Genomic DNA, 14,260 nt, shown 5'->3' on the forward strand with positions numbered 1-14,260 from the left:
AGCTGTGATCTTCAATTTAAAAAAGAATTGTGTAGACTTGTGAATAGCACCAAAGATAGAAATTGCTTAGCTATTACCATATGACAAAGACTTTCTTTGATTAACTAAAAGCAATTAAAAAAATACATTTTTTATTATCACTGCCCCTTTCTCTTTTGGTAAAAAAAAATTGATGTAACAGTTATTAAAGAATGTTTTTAATAGCCCACCCATTTACTATTTTAAAGAGTTTTATAACACTAGGGGAGCAAGAAATGAACAATGATTAAGGAGTTCAAGAAATGAACAATGATTAAGGAGTTCAAGAAAAAATCAAAACCTTCTCTAGACCATGAGGTGTGACTCTGACACTAGTCCCATCTCTTATGTAAAATCCCAAAGGTTTATCTGATCCATTCTTCATCAACTTGACTCTCCTGTGTGTCTCAGGCACTATGTCCACGTCAATAATGGCTGAAACACGCCTGAAATCTTCCAGGAGACTAATCTGTATGCGGGGACGTGGGGAAGTCTCTGAACTTATCAGCTTGGATATGGGATTTCTTTTCCTTACTGGCTGAGATCCATAGCCATTTAGCTCTCCATAGCATTCACCTAGAGGAATTAAATAGTAAATACATTTTGATAAATGAGAAACAAAGCTTAAATTAAATAATGTGTACCTATCTAAGAAGCAGAAAACAACTAAAGAAAATTAAATGTTTAATATACCATAACAAAAATTTTAATTTCAGGCTGGATAATAATAGCATGTAGAGCAGAATATGACCAAAGCAATATCCATTCTCTGTAACAATTCGCTAACTTGTACCAGTATTGTTTACAGTTTTTGTACATTTACTTGCCAAAAGCAAAGGCAACCCACTATTAACCCCCCCCCCCCCCCCAAACATCATATTATTTTCAGACTAAAAAATTACTTTTATTTAAATAAATAATTTTTTTTCATTGTGTAAGTTAAGTAATTATTATATTGTAATTTAAATATCAAGCAAATCAATGAGTGGGCTTGACCACTCCCCCAAATGACCATTGTCTATCACATGAATGTTAAGCTAGACCTATTGCCACTGTCGTGCTCATGGCATTTCCAATCTTTGTTGCTTCAAAATTTTAAATAAAATGGACAAATAAATTAGGGGAAAACATTTTACAAAATCCTGCAACTTCTTCTTTCTTCTTCTTCGTTCTTAATTATTAGTGTTGAAGGGGATCGAGATTTATCTGCAAGTGGGTTTGAAATTGAGACTTTTCGAATTTATCAACCATGAACTTTTTGCCGACTCGACCACGCCTCCTACACAATTAAGCGTTACATGTCAACTGGTTATGCGCCATTGAGGCCATTGACTCCGATTTCAGCCTGCTTTTCTTTTTGGATTTGCTTCCATAGCCTTTGTCCAACCAAGAACAAACTACAAGGCAGCAGTTGTTTAATTTTTGGAGTTGTCTCTCCTAGAAGAGTGGCTGTCCCCAGCTAACGAGCCTCATCTGCCCGAGGGTTCGAACTCGAGACTTTTCGGTTTAGCAACCATGAGCTTTACCGACTCGACCACGTCGACCCCTTATCCTGCAACTGAAACCGATAATAAAAATTTACCCCATAAATCATGAAATGAACAATTTTATCCCTTAAAAATCTTGGAATTAGGCAATACATTTCTACTTTAAGTTAGGGGTACCCAAACAAAAGCTTAAAATAGCTAAAATAAAACTAAAGTTTACCTTTGCGCTGAATCAAAATTTTCAAACTTGGTCTAGCTGTAGAAAGGGCTCTATTGTAGTTTTCATTATTGTTGATGGGCAATAAATCCATATGAGGAACTATGTAAGTTATTATAAAAGGTATATGTAATAGATTGAAATAATTGTGAGGTCAAGGGAACTCACTCTTCTGTATTAGTTATATTTATAATATTGTTATCTTGAGTGATGTCCCTTGTGTACTTCCTCTCGTCCTCTCGGTGTATTACCATCATGAGGTAGTTAGACCCATTAAATGTGTTATATACAACCACAGGCTTCTGTCGTCAATCTATTATAACTGGCGACGAAGGATAAACATCTACTAGAAAGAGCACCTACTTACGCAAAAAAGAGGTTTGCTAGAGCTTATTAGCTAATTATTTCTAGAATTATGGCGCTCTATGGCCAAATAAAAGAATTTGATGCGAATGATGAAATCATTCAAGATTACCTAGAGAGGTTAAGCTTTTACCTAGAAGCTAACGACGTGACGATAGAAGCCAAAAAGAGAGCTGTTTTGTTAACAGTCATAGGGCCTCAACAATTCAGGCTACTAAAGGACTTATGCGCACCAGCTAGTCCAGATACCAAGAGCTTTAACGAGCTGAGCAAATTGCTAACAGACCACCATGCGCCTACCCCATCAAAGTTTCTATGTAGAGCTAGATTTGACAGTAGGACTCGTCAACCAAACGAGTCAATATCAGAATATGTTGCTGCTTTACGTCATTTAAGTAGATTTTGTGAATTCGGCGATAAGCTGTCTGACAGACTATGTGAAAAGTTTGTGACAGGTGTAAACAGCCCTGATATTCAAAGAAAGTTGCTGCTCGAGTCAGATCTAAAATTGGAAAAAGCAATACAACTTGCAACTTCATACCAGCAGTCATCAGATGCGGCGAAATCTCTAACGCCTTCAGGGATCCATGCAGTAAACAGCAGGTTAGTCAATAAACACCAACCCCATCAGAGCATTCCAATTTATGCTAAACAGCCTGCTCGTTCAAATCCTAGATCTAAATCTAGTAATAATTATCAAAAATGTCATCGATGCAAAGGTCCCCATGCATCTCATCGGTGCAAGTTCAAGTTAGCAACTTGTTATAAGTGCGGTAAGCAAGGTCACATTGCCAAGGCCTGCTTTGCAAAGTCTTCGTCTGTTGCTAAATCTAGCCAGTCAAGACAGTACCGCAACCAAAGGCAGCACTATGTTAACTCTCACCAAGACTACCTAACCCAACCAATGAACCACTCTACCTGTGAAAATGCTCAAACTGATTCGCAACCGGATTTCAACCTGTTCTCTGTGAAATCAATAAGTCATGCTCCCATCAATGTACCAATTTATATCAACGGTAAGAGCATCAGCTTCCAACTTGACACTGGAGCATCTCTAACAGTCATAACAAAGAAAGATTTTGACGCTGTCACAGGAGGATCAGTGCCTCTACAGCCGTGTCACAAGTGTCTAACAACATACACTGGTGACAATGTTCCGGTAATAGGAGAGTGTATGGTTCATGTAAGTTATAATGGTCAAAGTGTTAAACTTCCTCTTCTTGTGGTTGAAGGAAATGGACCGCCATTACTAGGTAGGAACTGGTTAAGTGATCTTAAGTTAAATTGGGAGAGTATTTGTTCATTGAAGAATGTAAAAGAATCTAGTCTTACTTCACTAGATAAAGTAATATCTGAAAATAAATGTGTTTTTGGTAATCATGGATTACTAAATGATAGAACAGTGAAGTTAAGCATTAAAGATACAAATCCAAGATACTGCAAAGCTAGAGTTCCACCTTATGCAATGAGGAATAAAATTGAAAATGAGCTAAGTAGATTGGAATCTAATGGCATTATAAAGAAGGTAGACTATTCCGATTGGGCGACACCCATTGTGCCAGTGTTAAAGAAGGATGGTTCTATAAGAATTTGTGGAGATTATAAAACTACACTGAATAAGCAAATAGAGCTAAATAGGTACCCTATACCTAACATTGAGGAAATTTCTTTGAATTTGGCAGGAGGAGACAAATTCACTGAATTAGACTTTAGTCATGCTTACACTCAACTAGAACTGCATCCAAATTCAAAAGTCTATACGACAATAAACACACATAAAGGACTCTACCAATATGAAAGACTATGTTTTGGCATATCATCTAGCCCTGGAATTTTCCAAGCTGTCATGGACAGTATTTTTAAGGACATTCCAAATGTTTGTGTGTATTTTGACAATGTGTACATAACTGGTAAGAATGACACTGAACATCTTAAAACACTTGATAAAGTATTAAAAATTGTTGGTGAAAAAGGTTTAAAGATAAACAAAGATAAATGTCAATTCATGCTGACAGAAATTAGTTTTCTTGGTTATATATTAAGCAAGCAAGGTATCAGACCTCAACCTGAGAAAACAAAAGCCATTAAAGAAGCACCCAAACCTGAAAATACCCAACAACTAAGAGCTTTTTTGGGCTTGATAAATTACTATGCAAAGTTCATAGGAAATCTGTCTGGTAAATTATCACCACTGTACAAGCTGCTACAGAAAAATGCAACTTGGCACTGGGGTAAACAACAAGAAGCTGCTTTTAATACAGCAAAAGAGGCTTTGTCTTCTGACACCTTACTAACTCACTATGACCCAGGGAAAAGACTTATATTAACATGTGATGCTTCACCAGATGGTGTAGGAGCAGTCTTGTCCCACATGGATGAGAAGGGTGACAGACCCATTGCTTTTGCCAGTAGATCTTTGAATCAGGCTGAGAAAAATTATTCTCAGTTAGATAGGGAAGGCTTAGGCATCATTTTTGGTGTTAAGAAATTTCATAAGTTTCTGTTTGGTAGGAAGTTCACCATCTTTACAGATCATAAACCATTGCTAGGTTTATTTGGAGAAAACAAAACCCTACCTGAGCATGCCTCACCAAGAATTCAAAGATGGGCTATCACACTAACTGCATACAATTATGAATTGAAATACAAACCTGGATCTGAGAATAGTGCAGATAGTCTTAGTAGATTACCTTCAAAAACCAAAGCCTGAGCTATGTACCAGAAGATGTTTTTGTTCTCTTCACTATCATGGATAACTCCAATATAAATGTGAATGATATTAAGAGAGAAACACAAAAAGATGAGTGCTTAATAAAAGTATATGAGTACTGTAAGAATGGTTGGCCTGAAGAGTCAGTGAATGAGGACTTAAAGCCATATAAAATAAGAAAAACAGAGTTAAGTCTAGAAGATGGATGTATACTATGGGGGTCAAGAGTAATTATCCCCAAAATGTTACAAAAAGAAGTTTTAAGAACTTTACATGATACTCATCTTGGTTCTTCCAAAATGAAGAGTCTAGCAAGATCATGGTTCTGGTGGCCACATATGGATGCTGATATTGAAAAATATGTAAAACTTTGTTCAAGCTGTGCACAACATTCAAACCAACCAGCTACAGCACCTTTGCAAAACTGGGACTGGCCAATTGAACCATGGAAACGTATACATATAGATTTCGCAGGACCTTTCATGAACAAAATGTTCTTAATTGTTATTGATTCACATTCTAAATGGTTAGAAGTTAAAATCATGAACACAATCACTGCAAATGATACCATTATAGAACTTAAGGAAATATTTTCAACTCATGGATTACCAGATCAAATTGTTTCAGATAATGGGCCTAGTTTCACAGCTCATGAGTTTAAACTGTTTTGTGTGGCAAATGGTATTGAGCATATAACCACATCCCCCTATCATCCTGCTGGGAATGGTTTGGCTGAAAGAGCGGTAGGCATATTCAAAACCGCTATGGTAAAAATGAATACCGGTAACAAGTTTTCTCTTAGAGAAAGAGTAAACAGGTTCTTAACCAAATACCGCACAACTCCTCATATAACAACAGGTGTTGCACCATGTGAATTGCTATGTGGTAGGAAAATTAAAACTCATCTTGACCTACTACATCCAACTGTTCAAAGGTCTGTTTCCCAACATCAACATACACAAAAAGTAAATCATGACAAATCATCCATTGAAAGAGAATTTGCAGTTAATGATAATGTGTATCTGAGAAATTATGGGAGAAAGGAAAAATGGATACCAGGTCAAATTGTTCAATGTACAGGACCTGTGTCTTATAAAGTAAAAACAAATGATGGACTTATTGTCCGTAGACATGCAGACCAGTTAAAAATAACTTGTGCAGATAATAAGTGTGAATCTGTCAATCCCACCAAGTCTGATCAGTTCACACCAACTCAGTTTGTTCTACAACCAAGTTCTGTTGATATGAGTGAACCAAGTTGTCTGGAGTCAGAAAATGTAAATTCTGGAGTTAATGATTTAAATCCTAGACCTCCTGAGATAGAGAATCCAGATGGTCAGAATCTTGAGTCACCAAATCAGAAGCCACTGAGAAGGTCAAACAGGACAATCAAAGTCCCAAATAAGTTAGACCTATGATTCTAAAGGTCAAAAGGACTTTGACATCATTGTTTTGTATTTTGATTATGTTGTAGCATATTGTGCATTGTTTGTAAAGATGTAATCTACCATAGTGTTCATGTTACAATATAATTGGTGATTTTAGGATACTATCAATTGTTCTATTGAGAGATGTGTTATTGTGTTCTAAGGGTAAAGGGATGTAATAGATTGAAATAATTGTGAGGTCAAGGGAACTCACTCTTCTGTATTAGTTATATTTATAATATTGTTATCTTGAGTGATGTCCCTTGTGTACTTCCTCTCGTCCTCTCGGTGTATTACCATCATGAGGTAGTTAGACCCATTAAATGTGTTATATACAACCACAGGCTTCTGTCGTCAATCTATTATAGTATATCCATCAGGTGGTGTAAGTCCTCTAAGAGAAGGTAGAAGTCATCAAACTGTCTCATTTTTGTTTTATCAATGGACACAAGCGAGAAAAGCCTCAAAGGTATTTGAGAGGTGCATAAATTAATTTAAAAATCTTGCACGGCGTAGTTACAATTAATATGGTTATAAAATCCTGTCTGTCTGGTTTTTTTCGGACTTTACTAAAGATTGGACGTATTTGATGTTTTTAATATTTTCGGTAACTAAATAAAAATTTAAAAAAAAGCAAAAACAATTTGGTTTTCACGTGTAATGGCGACATAAACAATGGCATCCGACATAAATTTTATTGTACACATTGTAAGCTAAAAATAGAAAACTAGGTCATGGGGTTTTAAATTTGCATTGTTATTTAAAAACTTGATCTGCAAAATTTTGTAAACAAATAGTTATCGATCACTAAGTTACTGTACAGCCAATCAATATTTGTCTTACGAAAGTGAAACATCCGGTTATAACTTAGGCTTGATAAAAATAAATAGAGATGTAGCCTTAAACTCAACAAATTATTTTCAAGTTCTCTGGATTTGCAACTTTTATAGCATTTATTCTAAAAATATAAAATTTCTAAATTAATTTTAGGCTTGGTAATCCCTTAGTTTAGCGTCGGAAATTATCGGGTAATGTTTGTTGAGTCTCGGTAACTAGAGTTACAGTAAACCATGGTTTATTTGACCATTGAAATATAAATAAATTGAAAGTCGATTGTAGTAAATTAATGTTTTAATTTTTTAAGTTTAATCGACAAAAGGAAACAAGAATAAATATAATAGTAGATTTAAATTAGTAGATCTAAAAATAAAAAAAACATATACCTATTAATATAAATAATGAAGTCAAATGTAGGCTAATATAAATAATTTAATGTTTTTTTGCTTGCAGCGGATTTGCTACCATTAATTAATTAGATCTAGATCTAGCTAGATATCTAGCTGCTAGGCCAAGTAAAAAAATCTAGATTACGAAAATAGTAAAAATGATTACAAAATGTAAAAATGATTACAAAAATAAATCTATCCAAATTTTAAACATTCTGTATAAAAATAAAAGATGACGCCAAATAAAGTATGGTTTACAGTACTTCCGGTGAATTCCAGAAGTGTGTGACAGACTTGGCATTGTTTTACTGTTTTTTACTGCTGTACGATTCCGGAATAATAACCGACGCTAAACTAAGGGATTACCCATTGTAAATTTTAGTAATGTAAATTTTAAAACATAAATCCTCCTAAAAATACTAAAAATGTTTGGGCCTAAACTAGATCTAGAATTCTAGATCTAACTAACTATTACTAGGTCTAGTATTACTATTACTATTACTAAAAAATTAGGATTAGGGCCTACTAAAAATTTTAGTTTAGGCTAAGCCTTAAGCCATCTAGAATCTAGATCTAGATAGGCTTTTTGATGAGAATTACTGAATGATTTTTTAAATTAAAAATGTATCAATAATAGCTAGAACACTAGTAAACTAAGCTAATTTAGCATATTTTAACTTTCTGTGTAAAGTCATTATTGCTGAAAAAAATTCCAAAGTCAGGTCAGTCTGTGGCACCCTCCACTGAACTTGACAGAAGGAAAAAAAACTTGACCCGTGACCTTCATTAAAACAGAATTTGCTTTTGTCTTTTTTTTATTTTTAGTAGGCCCTAAACATGTGCTCAATCTTACCCAATGCCAATAAGTGATAAAAATTTGAAAATTAATCTTAATTACTGTTTTAAAGTGAGATAAACAGCTTAATAAACATGTGTTTTCTTGAGGGGGTGTGGCACATCACAATTATAACATAATAATGTTTCTGTGTTTTATGACTATATTAGTATATTTGTACACAATCAGGATGCTATGCTTTTAAAATTGATAAATGGTAAGTATACCAAGTTACAAAACCTGCAATCTAACTAATAATTCATACTTTCAGTTTAAAAAATAAAATACTTTAAAAAAACTTTTTAAAAAACCACGTTTTTCTTGTGGACTAAAAAGTAGAAAATAAATTTTCATACATTTGATGACAAAAAACGTGGGTACGTTCACCATCAAAGTTCCCGACCCATCTGCCCGACCCACGTTTTTTGTCATCAAATGTATGAAAATTTATTTTCTACTTTTTAGTCCACAAGAAAAACGTGGTTTTTTAAAAAGTTTTTTTTAAGTATTTTATTTTCTCCTTTTTAGTCCGTTGCTACACATGAAAAACGTGGTTTTTAAAAAAGTTTTTTATATAGTTTATTTTCTACTTTATCTAATGACTTCATTAAGTATGACTTGACTAAGTGTTTATAAATACACGGACTAAAAATCTTGAGCGACCAGGATTCGAACCTGGGTTGTCGCGGCCACAACGCGAAGTACTAACCACTATACGATCACGGCCAGCGCGCTCACATCGATCGGGGCCGAAGTAACTGTGTCAATAGGCCTCCTGTCTTGTCGGTATCTTTAGAAATCATGTCCTCAATTTTATGGTCCTTGGGGCGTAATTAAACTAAGCTAATTACGGTCTCTAATTGCTAGTTTTTATGATTGCATCTGAAATTGTTAGGCGAAAGTAGCCTACATGCCAAATTTCAGATCTCTAGAGCAATCAGAAGTGGGCTAATTTTCGATGTCAATTTTAACAACAAACATCCAAACAAACAAACAAACGCGAAGCTGAGTTAAGAAAAACGTGTTAATAATAAAAACGATCATCAATGAAGAAAACGTAAACATTCTATTTTTAGGTGTGACATAAAAAAACAGTCATAAATCTAGCCAAATGATTGGATTCTTGCGCAGCACACATTTTCCCGCGCCTCGTTTTCACTAAACAAGATTATAATAAAATGCTATTATTGGGGGGGTGATCGTTTACCCACGCACATATCTCATTAACACAATAAATTATTACCAGTTAATTGTAATGTGTGTAAAATTAATACTTTAGAGTTTCCATCTGACATAAGCTGGTTTGCGCCGTGAAGCGATATGTAAGAGTTATTTGATATAAAAGACAAGAATTTATAGAGCTATTTTCAATTACGCGTCGCTTGCGAGACAAACAAAGAAATTAGGTCAAAAGTACATCTGGGAATTCTTAAATAACAGACTGTAATAGAAACGGATAGTTCAGATGTCTAAAATTAACGATGGCCTTGTAATTATTAGTTTTATCCCTCTACCGTTTAGTGACAGCGAAACTGGTCACCATTTTTAGTAAGCGCATGAGCCGTGAGATGCCACGAAAATGACAAACCCGGAAGCGTTTAACCGAACGGCCTAATCTAGATCTACTTCTAAAATGGATGCGGCTATTTGATGAGAATCATTACATAATGTTGTTGACATGGAATAAAAACATACTTTTTTAGTTTTAGTTTTAGGACCGTAAAAATTAAAAAAAACTAGGCCCTACGCCTAAAATTAATTAAGAAATTTTATATTTTTAGAAATAGAATCATTCAATGCTTTAATTTGTTTAAAGTTGCAAATCCAGAGAACTTGAAAATAATTTGTTGAGTTTAAAGTAGTACATTTCTATTTATTTTCATCAAGCCTAAGTTATAACTGGATGTTTTACTTTTGTAAGACAAATATTGATTGGTGTTACAGGAACTCCATGATCGATAACTATTTGTTTACAAAACTTTGCAGATAAAGTTTTTAAATAACAATGCAAACTAAAACCCCATGACCTAGTTTTCCTTTTATTTCGCTTACAATGTGTACAATAAAATTTATCGAATAGCAGGTTGCCATTGTTTATGTCGCCATTACACGTGAAAACCAAATAATTTTTGCTTTTTACATTTTTATTTAGTTACCCAAAATATTAAAAACATCAAATACATCCAATCTTTAGTAAAGTCTGAAAAAAAAATCTTAACTATGTCGTGTATGATTTAAAAAAATATTTAATGGACCTCTCGAATACCTACAGGCTCGCGTCCATTGAATTAAAGAAAAATAGTAGGCCTATTTATTTACTATTTTGTATTATTCTGAAATAGTAGCCTATAGACAACTATAGAGTATAGCTGTTTAAAAACAAGGTATCATTTTAAAGAACTTTACGATGGTATTTTTTAAAATTTCATATAGGCTTATAAATGTAATAAATTCTATGGAACTAGCTGTGCGTGAATAATAAGTATTATGCCTACTACTATTACAAGTGGTTTTTAGTTAAAAAAAAACAAAGTGACGCTGATCGTTCCTAGCATTTTTTTATTCCGTAGGACGCATTCTAAAAGCAGGTATCGGCAAAATCATTCCGTAGCCTATTCATATATTGGGGGACTAATAATCTCTTATAAATACATTCGGATCCAGTAGGCCCCTAAGTTAGCATGGTAGTGCTCTACCGCTAGGGTATGATACCCCACATTCTTTGTGTTTACATCATGTACTTCTTAAGCACAGTTGACCTTAGATACCAGCATATGTGCATCTTGTCTTTAAAAGTCTTAATTTTATACTTTTATACCAACATATCACAATTAATGAATTAACCTTTAATTATTCTTTTATGTGACCTGTGCAAAAGATCACCGCTCAATAATGCCGTTTTGTTATTACCTTTATTAATTTTATAATTTTATTATATACTTGATGAAAACAAAATGTATGCCACGCCCAAAATCCAATAATTTAAGACTTTTTAAATGTCATTTCATGTCATATACCTCCCAACTGAATGTATTATACCGAAGTTTTCCTCATCGATTATCATTTTTTATATTTCTAAACTGAATGTATTAATTATAAGTTAAATAGAAGTAACTTGGTTTAATTATTTTATGTCAGTTACAAAAACATAGCAAGCTAATAGGACTTGTAAATTTTATAAAGATGTGTACCAAGTTCTCGTTTTGATACTTGCCAGCTTGCGTTTTTTTTTTTCAAACCAAATTGAATATTCTAATTAATTGGAATAAATAGAATGGTTGCTTCTGGTAAATCTACTGTTATTTTAAATCGTAAACACTGATAATGATAGACTACTAGATGTAAGGTAGCTTGAATAAAAATAAAGCCTACGTTAAATTGCAATTTTTTTTAAAGAAGCTTACTGCATGTTATTAGCCTATTTATTTGAATCTGTAAAAAGTTGCCCTAAATGCAGTTACAATATTTATGGTAAAGCAGGATACTAAGACTAAGAGCCATGTGGTATTAAACCCAGTAAGCTTCGCACCCCCACAAAACCCAAAACAAAGGTATAAATCTTTTTACGAGGTATTAACCACTGTTGTTCTTTGATAACAGAGAAGCTGGGGATTCTTCTTGTGTCATTTATGACCCACTTGGTCCAGTAGGGAGAAGATGAAACATGAATTAATCCCACTTCTCTCTCTTCAAAATTTCTCACCTGGTTAAAACCATATTGTGAACTTTTTCTCCAAGTAGGAATAACTTAGGAAACTTAACTTTGTAATAAGTCTTCAAGCATTGGTTGCCGTTTATTTTAACACCGTTTTTATAACAATAGTTAAAATAGTTTTATTTTGGTGTTTTTTTTGTGCAGTGATTCTTTATGCCATAGCAAAATGGCAGACATGTGCCATATTTTAACATGCTTTTAAGTTTTAATCATTCTCATAGTAAATCATGAGTGATCTATATCATAATGGTTTTGTTTGTTAGATAATAACTAAATCTGCATGAATACATTAATTTTGTCCACTAGCTTGCAATTTATATAGGCCAAGTTCTATAGGGTAAACAAAGGTATCTTATCTTTACTAATACAATAATACAAATAACCCAACATTCTGTAATCATCTATTATAAAATGTCTATTTATTTATTATTTTAATTTTCATGTAACCTTTAGTTTAAAATAGGCTATTATTATCCTAATAAAAAATAAATACTAACTATTAAGTATTAAAGTATGTAAGTCAAGTTTTAAAAACAGCCTTTTATTAATTTATTATTAAATTATTATAAACAATCACAGTAATAGATTAATAATAATAGCACTAACTAATAATTATTTCATGAATTGAAAGTAGTATTATGTACAATTCTAGTAATAGTCAGGCCTCTTAAATTTTCAGGTCCTGAAAAACTTATGAAATTTAAAAAATTTAAAAGCCTCGAATTCTCATGAAATTTTAAAAAATTGTAAAAACATTCTCGTTGAATTTTTAAAAAATGTCTGGCAACTGCTGTTTTTGTTTTTGTTAAGTTATAGATTAAGGGCGTGCTTAAGCAATAATTATAAAAAAAAACATGTGTTCTTGATCTAAAATGAAAGTTTTAAAAATAACGAATCAAGAAATATGCAAATTTCAAACATCGTCATCACCAGTATGATCACATGATCGCACCCCTCTTTTTCTTGTTAAAAAAATCTTGACAAGTGGAGGGTTCACTGTGAGTACAGTTTTATCAGCAGCCCTAGAGGAAACATCATAGGATGGACAATGGCTATTTGCGATGACGTCACAGCCAATCTTAAACAGCGTTTTGCACCTGCTTTGACATGTGCTCTAGGCTTATTATATTCATACCTGCAATGAACTCACTGTGATCTTTCTACCGTTTTTTGTTTGGGAGGGAGGGGGAGAGATACAGGCGACTATTAATATTAGGCAAAAAGCATTAATATCAATGTGGCTTGGTTATTATCAAGGTGGTGATTTTTGGCTCCAATGTTTTTTTAAGTAATTCCAAAACACTGTTTAAAATATTTTGTAGACCCCTTATAATTTATAAGCTTATCGGGTCAGGTCTATAACATTTTCCATCACATGAACTTGTATTTTCAGGCGTAGTGTCAAAAAATAATTGATATTATGTCCATCATTAGGAAGCTAAGACATTATCTTTAGATTGATAACCTAGTGGGCAACTCAATCATTACATTTACATTAGCTAAATGTTAAAAAAAATTCCCTTTAATATATCAGCTACCTTTTTGTTTGCTGTATCTTTTTGATTATATTACACTAACCATGGGAACGCGTTTCACTAGAATTATATGCCTATATATTTTTACTGTTATACTTATTTCGAAAAAATAAATCAATAAATCCATATACTAACCGCCACAAAATTTATATGCATGCACATATCTTTGTTCCCTGCCATACAAATAAAAAAGCGTTGAAAATTATTGCAAATGTTGCTTTTGGCAACTTTTTATGATTTTTAAATCTTGAAGCCACCATGTTTTTTGTTATCAATAGGAGTTCCGTTCACAACAATTGATTTGGTTCAAATTTTTCTCTCTCCCTGGCTAACAGGACTTGAATTTAAGTGAGAGAGAACAAAAACTTACATGTCCTATTCTGTCACACTAAAATAAAACATTTAGTGCAAATTAGTGCCAAGCTACCTGAAGAGAGCAAGTGGTTATTAAGCTGTTTATCACAATTTACAAATTTAATTAAATTTAATTTTAAAACTTTTATTACATATTTGGATAAGATTAAGCACTTATTATTTACAATCAAGGGGGTCTGTGTGGTGGAGTCGGTAAAGCTAATGGTTGCTAAACCGAAAAAACTTGAGTTCGAACCCTCAGGCAGATGAGGCTCGTTAGCTGAGGACAGCCACTCTTCTAAGAGACAACTCCAAAATCAAACAACTGCTTCCTTGTACTTTGTTCTTGGTTGGACAAAGGCAATGGAAGCAA

General features: G+C 33.3%; 2 protein-coding genes across 2 annotated transcripts in view; one reads left to right on the forward strand and one right to left on the reverse strand.

Moving 5' to 3' along the window:
* The window catches only part of LOC131927282 (zinc finger protein 62-like), a 107,906-nt gene that overhangs the window by 54,671 nt on the left and 38,975 nt on the right, over positions 1 to 14,260 (forward strand). The window lies entirely within an intron of this gene.
* On the reverse strand, positions 302 to 1,849 carry LOC131927121 (partitioning defective 6 homolog beta-like; the record flags this gene model as incomplete). Its single annotated transcript, XM_059282791.1, has 2 exons — positions 302 to 594; positions 1,726 to 1,849. Coding segments are annotated over 2 exons (417 nt in total), but the record flags the coding sequence as incomplete, so codon positions are not given.

This window comes from Physella acuta, unplaced genomic scaffold (genome assembly GCF_028476545.2).
Source record: "Physella acuta isolate Inbredline_101_S28 unplaced genomic scaffold, ASM2847654v3 ptg000087l, whole genome shotgun sequence".
NCBI classification, from domain to species: Eukaryota; Metazoa; Mollusca; class Gastropoda; family Physidae; genus Physella; species Physella acuta.